Here is a 15,289-nt window from a genome sequence, read left to right on the forward strand (position 1 = left end):
TATTCAATCTCTACTTGATGCTCTGGTTTGGATCTTAAAATTTACTTAGTATACCACACCACACTCACTAAAAAAAACAAAACCAAAACCAAGGAAACGAAAAGCCCTGAACAAACAATCCAAACATTCATGGACTACTGACAGTTTTACTACTGCAGATGGTTAGCTAGGCATGGAAAGGACTAATCTAAACCAGACACATCTAGTTAAAAAATAAAATAAAAATATTTATGCAGACTTTTTTTCTGTCATTGCCAAAAGTAAAGAAAACGAGCTCTTGGTAGCAAACAACATACAGGAGCTTCTAAGTAAAGATGCTATGCAGAAGCTGAGACAATGATGTGATCTAAGGTGCAGAAGGGTGAAGAAAATCTGGTCTTACCAGTAAAGAATATAGGGGATTTACTTCGAATTTCCTCCATTTTTTGAACGAACAAGGCATTCATTTCCCTCTGTAGGGTGCCCACTTGCCTTCGAGAAGTTTCAGACCAGCGACTGGGGAATTCTGGGCTTCCAAGGCTTTCTAGACTGCTGGAGTTGGAGGATATAGAGCCATTGCTGGCTGCAACCAAGTTGACAGTGCTTCCATACTTGCCACCTGATTGGCACTGCCACCGCTGCCGGGAATGAGCCTTTAGTCCGTGACATTTAGATTCAAGACTTTTCTTCCCTGGGGTCACAAAAGACTGAGTGCTCCTTGTTAGATCATCGGCAGTTCCAGGGCTGCTGCAAGACTGCAAATCTGCTTGCTGCCTGGGCTGACCTTTAACAGCCCAGGTTTTTAGCTCTAATCTCTCTTCTCCAGTTATACTGCTATACTGATCGTGGTGAAATATATCTTTAGCAATAGGCCTGGTAGGCTGGTCACTCCACTTGCATTCTAGATCTGGGCTTTCTTTGGAACCAATCATGCATTTCATGCAATTGGTGGCCACTCCAATCCTACCAGAACTGTTGATGGCACAGCGTGCAAAGACACTTTGCTTCTCACTCTGGTGCTCCTGAAGCCGGACCCTGTTAGACCTCTGTATGGGTTCACTGAAAGCAGCACCCCCTTGAGCACAACTCTGGCTTTTGGCTTTACGAGAACCATGGGCCTTACCTTTCAACCCCTTGCCGTGCACCTCCCCAGTGGCACCATCTCGGGGAGCTGGTGACAGACCAGCACTTTCTGGCTCTTGCTCAAAGCGAGGCTGTGAGGCATCTTCCACTTCACAGGCTTCACCGACACCTTCGCAGCTGTTGTCTTTTGTGTCAAAAGCGATTTCAGGAAAGCCCTTCTTGTTCTTCTTCTGGCTTTTGGTGGGTGCACTGGCTGTCCGTCTCAAGATGTGGCTGCTAAAGGAATGTTTGCGATGGAGCTGACCAGCAGCATGACTGTCCAGAGAGGCCTGCTTTGGATTTCTGAGAAACAGGCCTTTGAGACCTAGAGCTTGTTTGGCCTGGAAGATTAAAAAACAAAAACATAAGTCCTTAACAGAAAATGCCAATCTCTTCCCCTGGGCACAGGAACTCCTGTACAAATGATCAGTTCGCATATGCACGCACATACAGAGTCTCCCACCATGTTCCTACCGTCTCATGAGAACTAAACCAGAAATAGATTAAGAATAATAAAAAAAATCAGTAATGGCAACTTTGAAAAATTTCACATCTTTTTTTGCTCTACTACAGTTTTAGATGAAATTTTCCAAATAGGTTTATCCCCATATTTGTCATAATTTCCTTACTAGCTTATAGCTACTTACAACATGAGCGTGAGGATTAGAGATATTGAAAAGAAAAAGTAAAAAAAAGGAAATGCTTCAGTCTACAAGGATCTAATTCTGAAAGCTGAAGAGTTCTCAATGTGTGTTAAAGCCACAAAGCTTGAGGTATTCATAATGCCACACATTTCAGACTCTAAGACTAAAGTTAGATGCTTCCTTTTGAGCAATACAGCTTTCTGGGGGTTTGTTGTTTGTTTTTGTTCTCTTAGACACAAAGCTCTGAGAGGCACGGGCTGTTTTCCAACATAATGCACACGTTTAAAACAATTCTGTCCTGACGGTTTAATGACACAGCTATACTGCAGAACCTGGATGACGCATAGGAAATCAATTCACTGCAGGAATCCAAGCGTAAGTGGAGACTTACAAAACTTAAACCAGCCCCCAGCCTCCCCCTTAAGTAAAGATGCAAGTCTCCTAGATTCCCAAAGTCATCAGCCAGAACAGCAGTACTCCTCCCAGGGCAACACGGAGCAGGTAAAACAGATTCTGGCTCTGAACCACCTCTGAAAGGACCACCACTGGTACAGAGCGAGAGTACAGAGACCAGCTTTCTAACCCCGGCACCCAAAGCATACATATTTAATGTCTGTGGTGTAAATGCTTCCTCTGAATGGCCACAGAGGAATTAGTACAACAGCTTCTGCACTGTGAATTCACGTTTTAGCAGACCGTGCTCTAATAGGAAACCCTGAGCCAGGCTTCAGCATCACACCATAATAAAAAATTAAGCAACAAATGCCACAAGCTTATGTTATCTTAAAGGGTCGTAACTAGCTTTGTGGCCTTGCTCAAATGAAGTCCAGCTAGACTGCACTAGTTTAAAAAAAAAAACAAACAATCACCTGCAATTTTGTAGACTGGAACATGTTAGGACCGGCCCAATTAGAACTGCTGGTGATTTCCATTAAATTGGAAACATAGAGCTGAATTATCTGCCTTGTGCAGAACATTACACTTGGGCAGAACTGGACATCAAACGCTGTCAAACCTGATTTTTCTTGTCTCAAACAGGAGATAGTGACAAGTACTCATACATTAGACAAGAAATCTGTGGCATGGAACAGAGGTCCCAGCTCCAGAACAAAACTGAATGCTCTGAGTAAATGAGAAGAAGAAACTGGAAAAAAGCACCCAACAAAACAAGCTATAGAAATAGCAGTAATTTTTAAAAGTTACATCAAAATAATTCTAATTTTACTTGTCACGCACCATGAAGTGGTTACAGAATTTAGCTGATAGTGACCTCTTAAGCTAAAGAGCATTCTTGACTTAAAACAGGTAATAATAAATAGAATGTTTGAATGAAGATTTACATTCTTTAGGAACTGCTGGGAAAAAAACAGTGGATGTAAGAATATCGTATTTTTTCAGTATAAAGGGCATCTACACTTCAAGTTAATTGAGCACTGTCATGAATAGCAGTTGAACCATGTGCATAACAGATGATCATCAAAATTTTCAAAATTTCACTTTCTACCTGTGTGATTACATTTTGATAATTTCCTACCATACAACAGTTCTCCAAAGACACTCATGTATGTTTTCATCACTGAAGAAACACACTATAAACAAGTGAAGTTAGTCAGGGTGATAATACAGTACTTGATATACTTCAGTACTTATTTAAGCATTAAACATATATATTCACCATCATAAATCTCCCACCATCATACAACTGATTCACATTTCAACGAAACAGAGTTTCAGCATTCCTGTAAACATTCCAGGTGTACTTGCCAACTTTTAAAGCAATAGGCTGATGCCTGATAAATTGGGTTTGCTCTGTAGGTACAGTCTCATGCACATAAATGACTTAAAGCAGAGAAAGAGGCGTTTCCCTTCTAATCTACCCCTCCTTTGTTCCCTTTATTTCCCAGTTAGATCAGACTCTCTTTAGTAGCTGTAGCATAAAGAAAGAATGAATAGAAAGAGAGTACAGAAGCCTGTGATTGAAATGCATTGTAAGAAACCCACGATAAAATTTGATTTGCCTCCATGCTTGCTGGCACTCGCTGTCAGTTCAGTTTTTACCCTGTGATGTCATGTGAGGTCACATCTCTGCAGTGCCAAACAATAGCACAGAAATGTCTCATTTACATTACAATGGTCTATCTTTCACCCCAAAATATTTGAGTGCATGCTCATGCATTTCAAATTTTGCTTTGTAGGACTTTTGGATAGATATTACTGTACAGTAAGCCAGGGTTAAAAGCTGCTTTCATTCCTGAGCGTCCTGCACAATCTGGCATATGGGATCAAGGTTTATTTGTCTGACACAAAGCCCCATGAAAGCATTCAGAATATTATTTTTATAATTGGCTCAAGTTCAGTTACCAATGCCAAGACCTAGTGTGAGGAGGAGATGCTTGAAAAGAGACCAAAAATGGCCTTTAAAAGTATATACAGGATGAGATGAAGAAGGTAGGGATTGATTTTTCCCATACAAGGCAAAGAAATATCATTTAAATAATAATAAACCTTCTGTGCTGGACTATTGAAAAATCTGCTTGGATCATTGTGGATTCACTTTCACTAGAAAGTTTCAAACCGACATTATGCATTTGGAAAAAGCATTCTTCTCCAATGGAGACAAGTTGGCAAGTACACTAATTTATTGCGATAAAAAATTCAGACAACACAAATATTTGCAACCCCCAGAAAAAAATCATCACACACACACACATACACACAAATAATACCCAACAAAAACAAAAGACTGATGGAATGGGTGACACGCAGTGCAGGGCCCCAGGTATCATTCTAGCTTCGGTGCATCTTTGTTAAGCTAGCCACTATTGCTTGAATCCATGGAGTGATTCAAGAACCCAAAGACAAATTTGGTTAACTTAGGTGGTAAAAAAAACTTTAAAAAAGGAAAAATAGAAGAGAGCCATTTTGACGGAGATCCAGAACATGTGCTTTCAGCTTCTAATCCAGTGTTTACAGGGCTGTTTCATTCCTTAAAGCAGACTTGGAAAACAGCATAAAAAGCTTTCCCACAATTTAGCAAACAATTCACTGTTAATGTTCTTTTCCATGTGAAAGAAGTGGTTTGAATTATAGCACACCAGAGAAAAGACGGCAGAGGTAGAGACTCACAAAAAGAGAGAAAAGGAGGGCACAGAAGAAGGACTTTTATCCTGGATCTGCTTCATATATGGAAGGCTCTCTGGCTGATCAATGACACAACAGAACTGACCAAGTCAAATGTTGCAATTCATGTTACATGAGTTGAAGAGCTTCAAAATGCTAATAAGGAAACATTGATGCTAACGAAGCAACTAGTTAGAGGCATGCAGGTGTGTGGTGGTGGTCACTACACCTCCCAGAGACAGGAGGGGGTACCTTCAAGGCGTCTAAAAATGCTCTGCTTCTAAAAGTAGACTTTTTTGACATAGAGAAGCCCACTGAAATCACAAACAGACAGAGTAAAAGCAAAATAACAGTGAGGGAGGATCTCAGAGATATGCACATCTAGAAAACCACAACAAATTCTGCAATACATGAATAGACTACAGAAGAGACAGAGACAAAGAAAAGTGTCTCCAGGAAACAGCACAACCTAAAAGAGATTTCAGTTAAACACAAATTAAAGTGGGAAAAAAAATAAATCTAAGACTATGCTTTAGTAATATCAAGCTACTGAGCAGGTGGAATATCTACATTTAGAAAAAAGCCCCAAAAGGTTAATGCTTGCATTTATCTGGATTAATAAAGGATGGGGAAAACCAGGCTGATAACTGTGCTGATTTTTCTGCCCATAATTAAGAGATGGGAAACAGAGAAATAATTCTAGTTTTAACATAACTCTATTAACTGAAGAATCAAAGCAGAACATGATTCAGAGAGACCAAACCAGAAAGGGCTGTGTAGTATTTGTTCCATATTTTCAGTGGTTTTTATTTAGAATCATATATAAATAAAAACCAACACATTCAAGCTTTCCTTCCAAACCCTTGTACTTTAATCACATCAGTGCACAGCACCAGCATCTTAACACCAGCAAATCCAAAGAAACTGTAATGATAATGAGAACCAACAAGGGACGTCCAATAGACTTACAACATGAAAAGGCAATGAAGCACTCAAAAAACAAATCAGTGCAGTAGATTGAAAGCTAGTGGATTAAGGACAGGGAGGAGAATCTGTGATACACAAGGGTCTTTCAGTTGTTGAAAAAACTTACCAAGAAAATCTAATGTCCTCAAAATAGCTGTCAAAGTTTAAATGGGCATGCCTAAATGACTCTGTATTGCCCTACGGCAAATTATAACTATCACCAGCTGGTTACTCATGAAGAAGCCAATAAGAACAAATAAATATGAAGGGCTAGGGGAAAAAATGGTTAAAAGACAGATAATGGCTTGCAATATTGACCAAGGTTTGAGGTGAAAACTCTGAAAACACTCACAAAGACTACGAACACTGGCTCTTTCATGAAACACTGCAATCTAGAGCAATGACTTCAAAGCTGATGAAGTTAACTAATCAGTGATTAAGGCAGGCAGACCCAGTTTGTCTTTTATTTAAAAATCCCATTTGCCAGCTGATACACTAAGCTACAGAAATTGACTTCCAGTGAAGGATGCTGAAATACGTGCTATCCTTGTAAAAGCAGGGAGACAGCAGCATAGAGGACATCACCTGAAAGTCACAAACAACTGCAGCATTGTGAAGCACACAACACTGGGAAAAGGAGCAGAATCTGCCTATTCTCCACCATTTTGATGGAGAACAGAACAGAAAAAAAATTACAAATAGGATGAGCAGGGCTGGCCAGGACAGTCACCTTCTCAGCTGGATGCGTACAGCAGACAGACACCTGTTTTTGTTAAATGACCTAGGTGAGGGACACAGTCACTAACCAGATCAATTCAGCCCCCACTGGCCTCACACCCAAGGCTGAGCTATCTAACTTTCTTGTCACAACCATGGAGAGTTTGATAGAACTAATCAATAAAAAGCAATAGATCTGAACACAGTAACTCCAAAGAAGTTCATGACAAAGTTTAAAGCTGTTCGAATCAGAGCCAACGCATGCATCCAGCAAGTGCCTCTAAGGTTACTGAGACAGCTGCATCCCTACCCACAGTCAAAACAGGCATGACTTAGTCCTACACGGTTCCTTTGAACCCCAAAAACATAGTCAGGTAAGATCTTAGCATTGAAATGTTCAGTATGCCATCAGTTTTCCCTGAATCCTGGGACTAAATGACCTTTTTACCACACCCTGGGTGCTAGCCTTTTATCTGTGACAGGCTTTACAGTCCAAAATTAAACACTGCTCACCTGTTCTGTCCTGCTCAGACCAACACCAGCCACCTCTCTTTCACATAAATATTCTAAAGTCTCTTGTTCAATGGAGCTAAACTCAAACAGGTTCATAATGCCATCACAGGGGATTTCAGGCAAGACTCCTAGCCCTGTCAGGATGAAGCCTTACCTGCCTAAAGGTTGTGTATTAGACATTAAGTAAAAAAAGCAGGAACAATGTGTATTAGACGTTAAGTAAAAAAAGCAGTAAAATGCCTAAAGAGACATTCTTTCCAGAAACAGCCCTTTTTCCTATAAATACAAAACCAAGATTTTCTGGGATTTATCTCTGTTTCATCTCACCAAAAAAAGGGATTAAAATTTAGCAGCTTAAAAAGCTGTTTTGGTTTTCAAGGATTGTTCCCATTCCTTCCAGGAACAGCCCCACAAAAGGCACTCCGGATTCCCAGCCTGTTCAATGCCTCCTCCTTCTGACACGATGCTGATATCACAGCTGCAGAAATCAGAGCCTATCGCTGCCAGTGGATATAAACTGGTTTTGAGATTCTCAGGGCACTGTAAGATACTCGGCTGCCTGAATTTCATTGAAATTAATACCATGGAAGGAACTAAATCCAGTGTACTCTGAGGACAGAAGCTATCTCATTTTCAGCTGACCTAGGAAAATTTTGAAATTAGGGCTTTCCTTTCAGCTTGGAGTTATCATGTGAATTTAGATATAGCACCCAGCTAGTTGTATTTTTCCTGCTATGGGAAGCAAACACAGTCTTAGTAACAGATAAGCAGTGAAAATAAGCCCAACAACTATTACAAGGATAATCTTTCCTCTGCATTTTAAGTGTTATTATGGAAAAAAATCCCAAAGGAAATAACGCTTAAGAATTTAATTAAATTTAAAATGCAAAAGCATCAGGTAGACAGAGCCTTTATAGAATAAGACAAGCACTCATGGTTCAGGAGTACAACCGTTTGTTCACCAAGGTGCACTCACTGTATTGGACACAACCATGCTTGCTGATATAAGTGTGTGCATGCTGCAATGAAATAACCTTCCCCTTGTAGCTCCCTCGAAAAGGCACTGCAACAATCTCTTTTTATAACTTTCCCAATGATTTGCCTTTATCTCCATGTATATTCAGAAAGATCTCAGGCTACTGTGACAATCACAGAGATAAAGTTTACTCCAGTTGAACAGATATCTTAGCTTGGACCTTCACCCAGGGGGGTCCCTAGCACGATACTAAATCCTGTCAGCTCATTTACATATGCAAGCTGTATGATACTACACCGAAGGCACTCACCTTACCACAGATATCATTAATAGCCACATGAACGAAGATGGATGCCTCTTCTATACCCTCCAGGTACACGTGTCGGTAACCTGAAACAGAGTGAACAAAGCTGACAAGGAGTGGAAACAGATGATGTGAAGAGTATCTAGAGACTTTCCTTTTGTAAACAGCAAAAGAAGTAGATCAATTTTTTCCCAGCTCCTCCCTGCAATAAGACCCCAGGCTTGTGCATCACCTAGCCATGCTCAGTTATCTAAGAGTCACACCACTTACAAATTTAACTGCCCCTTCTTCTTGTCTGTTTTATTTTATAGAAATGTCATGTCCTCTTGTTAGGGTTTTTTTCCCCAGTGTCTGTTATTGCTGCTGTCAGCAATATCCATGACTTAAATCCATGACTTAAACTTGACTACATTCTCTCTTGGGGACTTACAGTCCATTATTAACACTGCAAATATTTCAACCAAGTTCATTTTATTGGGAATGGATGTTTGTTTTCAATCTTAAACACACATTTCATTATTTATGGTAGTTTTCCAAGTCCACAATATTTAGCCATCCTGCTTAACAATCTTATCCATTTTTTGAAAATCTAGTCTCCTTAGAGTTAATTGATTTAGTCTTCATCATCAAGTTAGTAGTGGACCAAGGTAGAGAACTCAGGGTCCAGACTCCCAGTCTCTTGTTCTAACTAGAAACTTCTGTAGCAGTCACATGCACACACATTAATCCAGCACTTGCAGCTTCAGTTATCACAAAAAAACGTCCTAGCCAACTGAACCGGGATTTCACCATCTCTGTCTTACCTGGCATCATACTGCTGAAAGCTATTGTTCTCTGTCCAATAAAATCACGCCCAATTGGATCATGATCCCAAACAAGAAACCGAATCAGTGCGATCTCCGGCATGTGTACAGTGAACACCAACGTTTCCTCCCACATTGGGTTAAAACCTTGGAATGAAGGAATCGTCTTTTAGATATTTCATTCACAAAATGCAAGAATAAAGACGACTGCCCACATAAGGAAAGCATAAACAGCAATGTCATTCTAGTTTTCCTAATAGTTTAATCACTGTTCTTCAAAAATCCAGTACTTCATTCACTCCAGCAGGAGACACAACAGCACAAGAATTTGCAATAAACAGTTGGATCTTAACTTCTGCCCTGATTTCAGCAGGTGTTTGGACAATCTGACTTTCCTTTGACCACAGCAAGCTCAAAATACCCTTCTCTCATACACAATGAGAAGTCAGACAAACAATTTGTTTTACACAAAGATCTTCACAACGTTATACCAACTCAGTTGAACAATTTAAGACCCAAGTCTAATTAACATCAGGAATGCTTAAATCACTTTTTCAGTGCTTTGCCATAATAGGTATCAAATTTCATCTACTCATACCTTTATGAACACAAGTTGCTTGAAAGAGGAGGTTTCAGCCATAAAAAAAACCCTAAACCCCATATAATCTTACCATTATCATCAACTACTCTAGTTTGTTCTTTGAAGCAATCAACAGGTAAGCCTATAACTTCTACTTCAACAAATGGATCTATGATCTGGAAAACAAAAAGTAACATATTGAAAAGAAAGAGTGAAAAAGATGAAATTCAAGTGCATGGCTTTTACAGTGCAGGCATTGTACATTATTGTCTTTATTGGTTTTGGTTCTGAGATTTTCTGTAGTGGATTATTATGCTGATAAGAGATCTCTGGCTAAATCATCTAAAAGCGTAATTTAGAATAATCATGTTGTATGCATTTGTGATTCTTTGTCTTCATCTTTCTATTCTATTTCTCCATTGTAAAATGAACTTTAAACACCGGTCTGCATATGAATGTTTTCTAATTTAGTGTATATTTGAGTAAAAGCTTTAAAATACATTCAAAACAGACATTATGATAAATATGTTCTAAAGCAGCAACATTAAAAAAATCCCAACCAGAATCACCTGTCAAAAGCCTCAGTGTCATCACGGCACAATGGACAAGGCAATGGTCAAAAAAAAAGTGAGATATGAGTTCTACCTCTGGCCAGTTGGCAAACATCTGTTACTACCTTCCATTTCTGGAGGAAAGTCTGCTTAGAACGTAAGCTTCAAAACACCAGAGCAGCTAATGCAGAAGGTTGCTGTAATTACCTAAGACTAGGCAGCCTTTGACTCTCTTGAGACCTCTTTTAATTAAATGTGAGCCTTAACTGAATCACCTGAATTACAAGTTCCCTGAAGGCAACAGTGGGAAGGACATTCCGGGGATCACAGAGGACCACCATCCTGGCACAGGGTCTTTATATTCTACAGCCACAGAGATGTTCCTGTAACCAGCCTGAACCTCTACAGTTTTTAATTAGTGTATAAGTTTATTTTGTGTTGTCTGAAAGGATGACAGGTTTGATTGAGTTGAGTCTCAGGGTGACACCTCTGTCCCTATTGACAAGGAGTGGGAAAAAGCAGGTAGCTTTAAAAGGTTACTCTGTGTTCCATGCTGTGATGTGGCTCTCATAGAATTCTGTGCTGTCACTGAATTCAAATGACATTCAATTATATGTCATTTGAAACAGCAATCTGATACTCAAGTCCACCATCCATCGCCCAGGAAGTAATACTGAAGACAAGAGCACCTATAATCAACTCCTACATTTTTGGAAAGCTTGTTTCTGCTTTCAGGTAACAGGAATGTAACTAGTCAGTGTAATCTCAGAAAGAATGAAGAATCTTTTTGATGCTTAGAACACAAATGTTCCTGGTGCCAATGTCCCTATAGAATACTTTACCACTAAAGGAAAATCGGATGTGTTACATCTGTTTTTTGTTACTCTTTGAAAGACATCTCATTGACAGCAGGAAGACTACAGAATGTATTTCTCAAACATCTTTCTTTGTTTGCCTAGCTCTATCCTACAAAATCTTTTTCATAACACAGAGCGGTCACCACATTAAAGGTCTGATTTTCTCTGGTGCAATTATACGCAAAGGAAACATGGGATTTAAACACCGCCTAAGTTACTGTAGCTTTCAACAGGTCTTTTATTTCTGAGGGTAGGCTTACTTAGTGTAGATAACTGGCTTAGCTCAGGCACTGACAGCAATCACATCAGGGAGCACAGAAAATTGGGCAGGATGAGCCAGCCCACAAGTGCTTGGCAGGAGGTTAAACTCTTACTCAAGGTTAAACTAACTGCCAGTTTGCTATCTGGACAGACTGAGTGCAGATTGATTATTTGGGCATTTTATCTCAACAGTGTTAACTTTCCTATGTATTGTTGGCTCCTGACACAGGGAGTAAGTTCATACGTTTTGCAGGCACTTCTAGAGTAATCACTCAAAACTTGACTGCTAACAGTTGTAGGGAACTGGATTCATGGGCTCAGGTAGTTCTCTTCCAAGATTATGTTCTGCATGAGCTAATTCCCCTACTGTTCAGGGCAAAATGCAATTCCAACAGGTTATTCTTCATGTTCTGAAATATGAGTGCAATCTGAATTAGGACAAAATCCATGCTGTTGCATATGCAATATTAATAAAAATAGAAATAAAGAGAGAAATGTAAATTAATTAAAAAACAGGTAGGTTCTCTAAACCTTCAGTCTGACCCTACTGTGTTTGTTTTATAGGGAGTTTTACCTGGTTTGATGTAATCACCTAAAAACTTCTGTGGAGAAAGAGCACTTAGAAGCCAACCCCAACATTCATATAAAATTCAAGCATGTAAGAACTTGTTTGAGAGGTTTGATACTAATTGCAGGTGGCTAAAAGGAAATTTTAATTCTAACCAAACATCCTAGCATTCATTAAAGACCAATATTTAATAAAGTCAAGTGGATGATTGTGACACCAACAAACAGCATCAAGAAGAAAACCTCTTTTTAAAGTTGCTAAGAGGTTACAAATATGGTTCCTTTTAGTCTGATATTTCGTTAAGTGAAGCTGCCAGGAGTTTTGGGGAGCACCCCAAAAAATAAAAATTACACAACAGAAGCCAAAATGAAGGACAGAAAGAAAACATGTAATAATGCTGCTGCTAAATGGAGGATGGGAGCAGATTCAGGCGAGCAGAGGGAAGGGCTCCCAAGTAACTCTGCTTGCCTCGCCTGACTAGCTCAGCAGTTTTCTACATTTATTTTTTAAGAGACAGACAGACTTAGTTATACCTGCATGGCTGTTTTGGGGGAATGAGGACGTTTAGAGGACTATGGTGAGTAGAAACTCATCATGATGAGTTTATTGGCCCCTTTTTGCTTCTCCTGAAGGCACTGTATTGACAATTGGAGGAAAAACATCAAACCACCTCTGCGATGCTTAGAAGTGAAGGAAACTACCTTAAGATCTAGGATGCTAATGATCACATTTATTCATGTTCTATGTCTCCTGACAGATAACTGCAGGAAGTTAAATCCTCATCCTTAGCCCAGGCAAGATGGCAATAAACCTTGTGGAACACACAAGAACAATCACCGATTGTCCCATACCTCTCCTCTGTCTCCCAACATGGAATCACGTGGTTTTGGGAGTTGTTGGCCACTAATAATTCTTAGAACCAGCTGTTTCTTCAATTGACCAGGCAGTGGGTCTTCAGAATTTGGATTAAAGACACCTGTAAGAATGAGAAGTCACATAATGTGAAATAAGTCCAATTTTGGGGATTACTTTAGTTACAGATACCTCCTTGCTCATTTGTTTTTAGTATCAGAAAAGCATTTTAAATAAACTATAATAAGGATCCACACCCACTCTCCTCATGCAGTAAGCGATCCACTTATTTTGGTCCTTTTTCTTACCTTGACACATACAGTTTGGTTTGAGGACATAGCCACAATTCCCATTGGCACTAAATTTGGCCCGGTTCAGTTGCAGCATTCTCCCCTCTGACTGGTAGTTTAGTGCAACTATTTAAAAAAAAAAAAGTGCTATTACTTACTGAATACTTTAACAACATTCTTGTTTGTAGAACCAAGTTACAGGAAGGACAACTAAATACATTTTCACATTTGACTTCTTGGATGCAAAAACTCAAAATGTTTTACGAAAAAGAATTTTCTTGTATAACGCACATCACAGCTTCAGAAAGAGAAGCTCTCCAAAAAAGTCTGAACTCTGAAGTCCTCTTGCATTTGAGAAGTTCATTTATTTCCATTTATCAGACAATTACTTGCATGTAAGAAGCATGTTTGAGGCAAGGCACACATTTCAATTAATCTGTCTAGGTAACACATAGACAGCAACAATGAGGACTCAACTGTCAGTAAAGTTGGACGAGCAGAGAACTTAAGAGTATTTTAAGGGATGATTCCAGAGCTTCAGTTAAAACATCCCTCCCAAAATAAAACAAAAATAAACAAGTTTCTTTCTGCTCACCAAGTTGGCAGCCAGCATTCCAGAATGGCTGAGGATTGTAGTTGCTAGAGTCCACACGGTAAGATGATGGGTAGATGCGGGATAACTGGTGCTGGTTGAAACGTAGATACTGTGCTGGCTTTTGCTGCAGTATCTGGTGGGCTTTTGTTTCACTGAATGATGAAACCTGCCAGCTGGAAGAGACTACAACAAAGAAGACAGGAGATTAGAGGTAATCTCCTTATTTATTTATTAATAATCTAGATAAAGCATTTGAAACTGCATTGCACTAGTTCCTTATAACTATCAAGCATCATTTGCGTACAACCCACTCAGAGGGAACTATGCTTTTCTTACATTACAGCAAAATCATGCCGCTTATTGGAGAAGTTATGGTTGGGAAGATGAAGCACAATATAATGAATGACCTGAATCTTCATTAAGCTTAAAAAAAATTCTCTAAGATTTTTTTAATTTGGTCGAGGAAAGTATGTATCCTGGCAAGTAATTCACTCTTTCTGACACTCAACTAAAACTTGATTGTCAAAGTAAGATGTAGAAAACTTAGAAAGGGGACTGAAATATTCCAGAAATTTAATGCTGATATTTCATCAGATTTGACTTAAAAATCTAAACTTTAAGTTTTAAATGCTCTTCAGACCACTCTGCCCAAAAGCATTACCTAAGTCCTCTGTTACTTCCCAGGACGCAAGTGTTGTGTAGCAGCTTTTATACAAACTAGTGGAGACTACATGTGTACCACTTACTACCTGTAATGACTTTTTCTCCTTTACGGAAGCTGTCACACAACTCTAGACTCACTTTGTGGATTCAGAATGGCAAGTGATTAACTACTACAAAATAGTACAGCTTTATTGTGTGCAGCTCTTCTGTTAAAATCTTTGCACGGTGTGGGAGAACCAAATAGAAAACCAGCTTTTAATAAGAAGATGTGCCAGAACATAAACTTTTTGATTTCTTTGTATAGCAATTATTTTCAGCAGACTTAGTTCAACCTACTTTCAGTTTCAACATCGTGAATGCCAACAGACTTCGTGTATTTCACCAGGTCAGAGAGTGCTCTGGACAGCTTCATTGTTTTCTTCTGTCTGTTTATCCTGGAAAGATTAAACAAAATCATTTCCTATTAAGGGGTAAAGTTTATCTTTCATATTTTAAATAAATAAGAATGAATAAATGTAAGGTTTTCTTCTACCAAGGAGGTACTTAATAGTTTTATACCACAAAGAGTTTCATTGCCAAAGCACAGAGGTTGTGGAACCAACGGCATGAAAGTGTACAGGACAAGAAAGTCCTGTTCTTACATATTAACGGCAGTCGTAAGTATTCGCCTACTAAGATCTGGTGGGGAAGACTCTAAATTGCTTTGACTAAAGAGTGGAATATCTGTTCACATATATATTTACTTCTCAAGTCAAGTGCTAACAAAAAAACTTTAAATCCCAAAGAAATACTAAAAAATTAATTCTCTGATCCTCCTAATTTGTTTCAGGTTATGACTAACAGCACATCTACTAACTTCCCAAAGCAAGCTCCGAATTGTCCTAGAGAACAGCTTGATCTGATTTCTTACTTTTGAAGCTTGAAGCTT

General features: G+C 39.1%; 1 protein-coding gene across 23 annotated transcripts in view; it reads right to left on the reverse strand.

Moving 5' to 3' along the window:
- Positions 1–15,289, reverse strand: part of PLCH2 (phospholipase C eta 2) — a 121,732-nt gene that overhangs the window by 6,396 nt on the left and 100,047 nt on the right. For 18 of the 23 annotated variants that reach the window (XM_037381431.1, XM_037381432.1, XM_037381429.1 and 15 more), the window contains 8 exons: positions 14,698–14,795; positions 13,699–13,881; positions 13,122–13,229; positions 12,813–12,937; positions 9,816–9,900; positions 9,145–9,291; positions 8,348–8,427; positions 1,103–1,442 (listed from right to left, as the gene is read on the reverse strand). In XM_037381431.1, coding sequence (XP_037237328.1) covers positions 1,103–1,442; positions 8,348–8,427; positions 9,145–9,291; positions 9,816–9,900; positions 12,813–12,937; positions 13,122–13,229; positions 13,699–13,881; positions 14,698–14,795 — 1,166 coding nt within the window. Of the gene's footprint in view, positions 1–382; positions 1,443–8,347; positions 8,428–9,144; positions 9,292–9,815; positions 9,901–12,812; positions 12,938–13,121; positions 13,230–13,698; positions 13,882–14,697; positions 14,796–15,289 lie in introns of all 23 variants that reach the window. The other 5 variants (XM_037381449.1, XM_037381443.1, XM_037381445.1 and 2 more) reach the window with 1 other exon arrangement.

The sequence above is a fragment of the Falco rusticolus genome, chromosome 3 (assembly GCF_015220075.1).
Source record: "Falco rusticolus isolate bFalRus1 chromosome 3, bFalRus1.pri, whole genome shotgun sequence".
In the NCBI taxonomy this organism is placed as follows: Eukaryota; Metazoa; Chordata; class Aves; order Falconiformes; family Falconidae; genus Falco; species Falco rusticolus.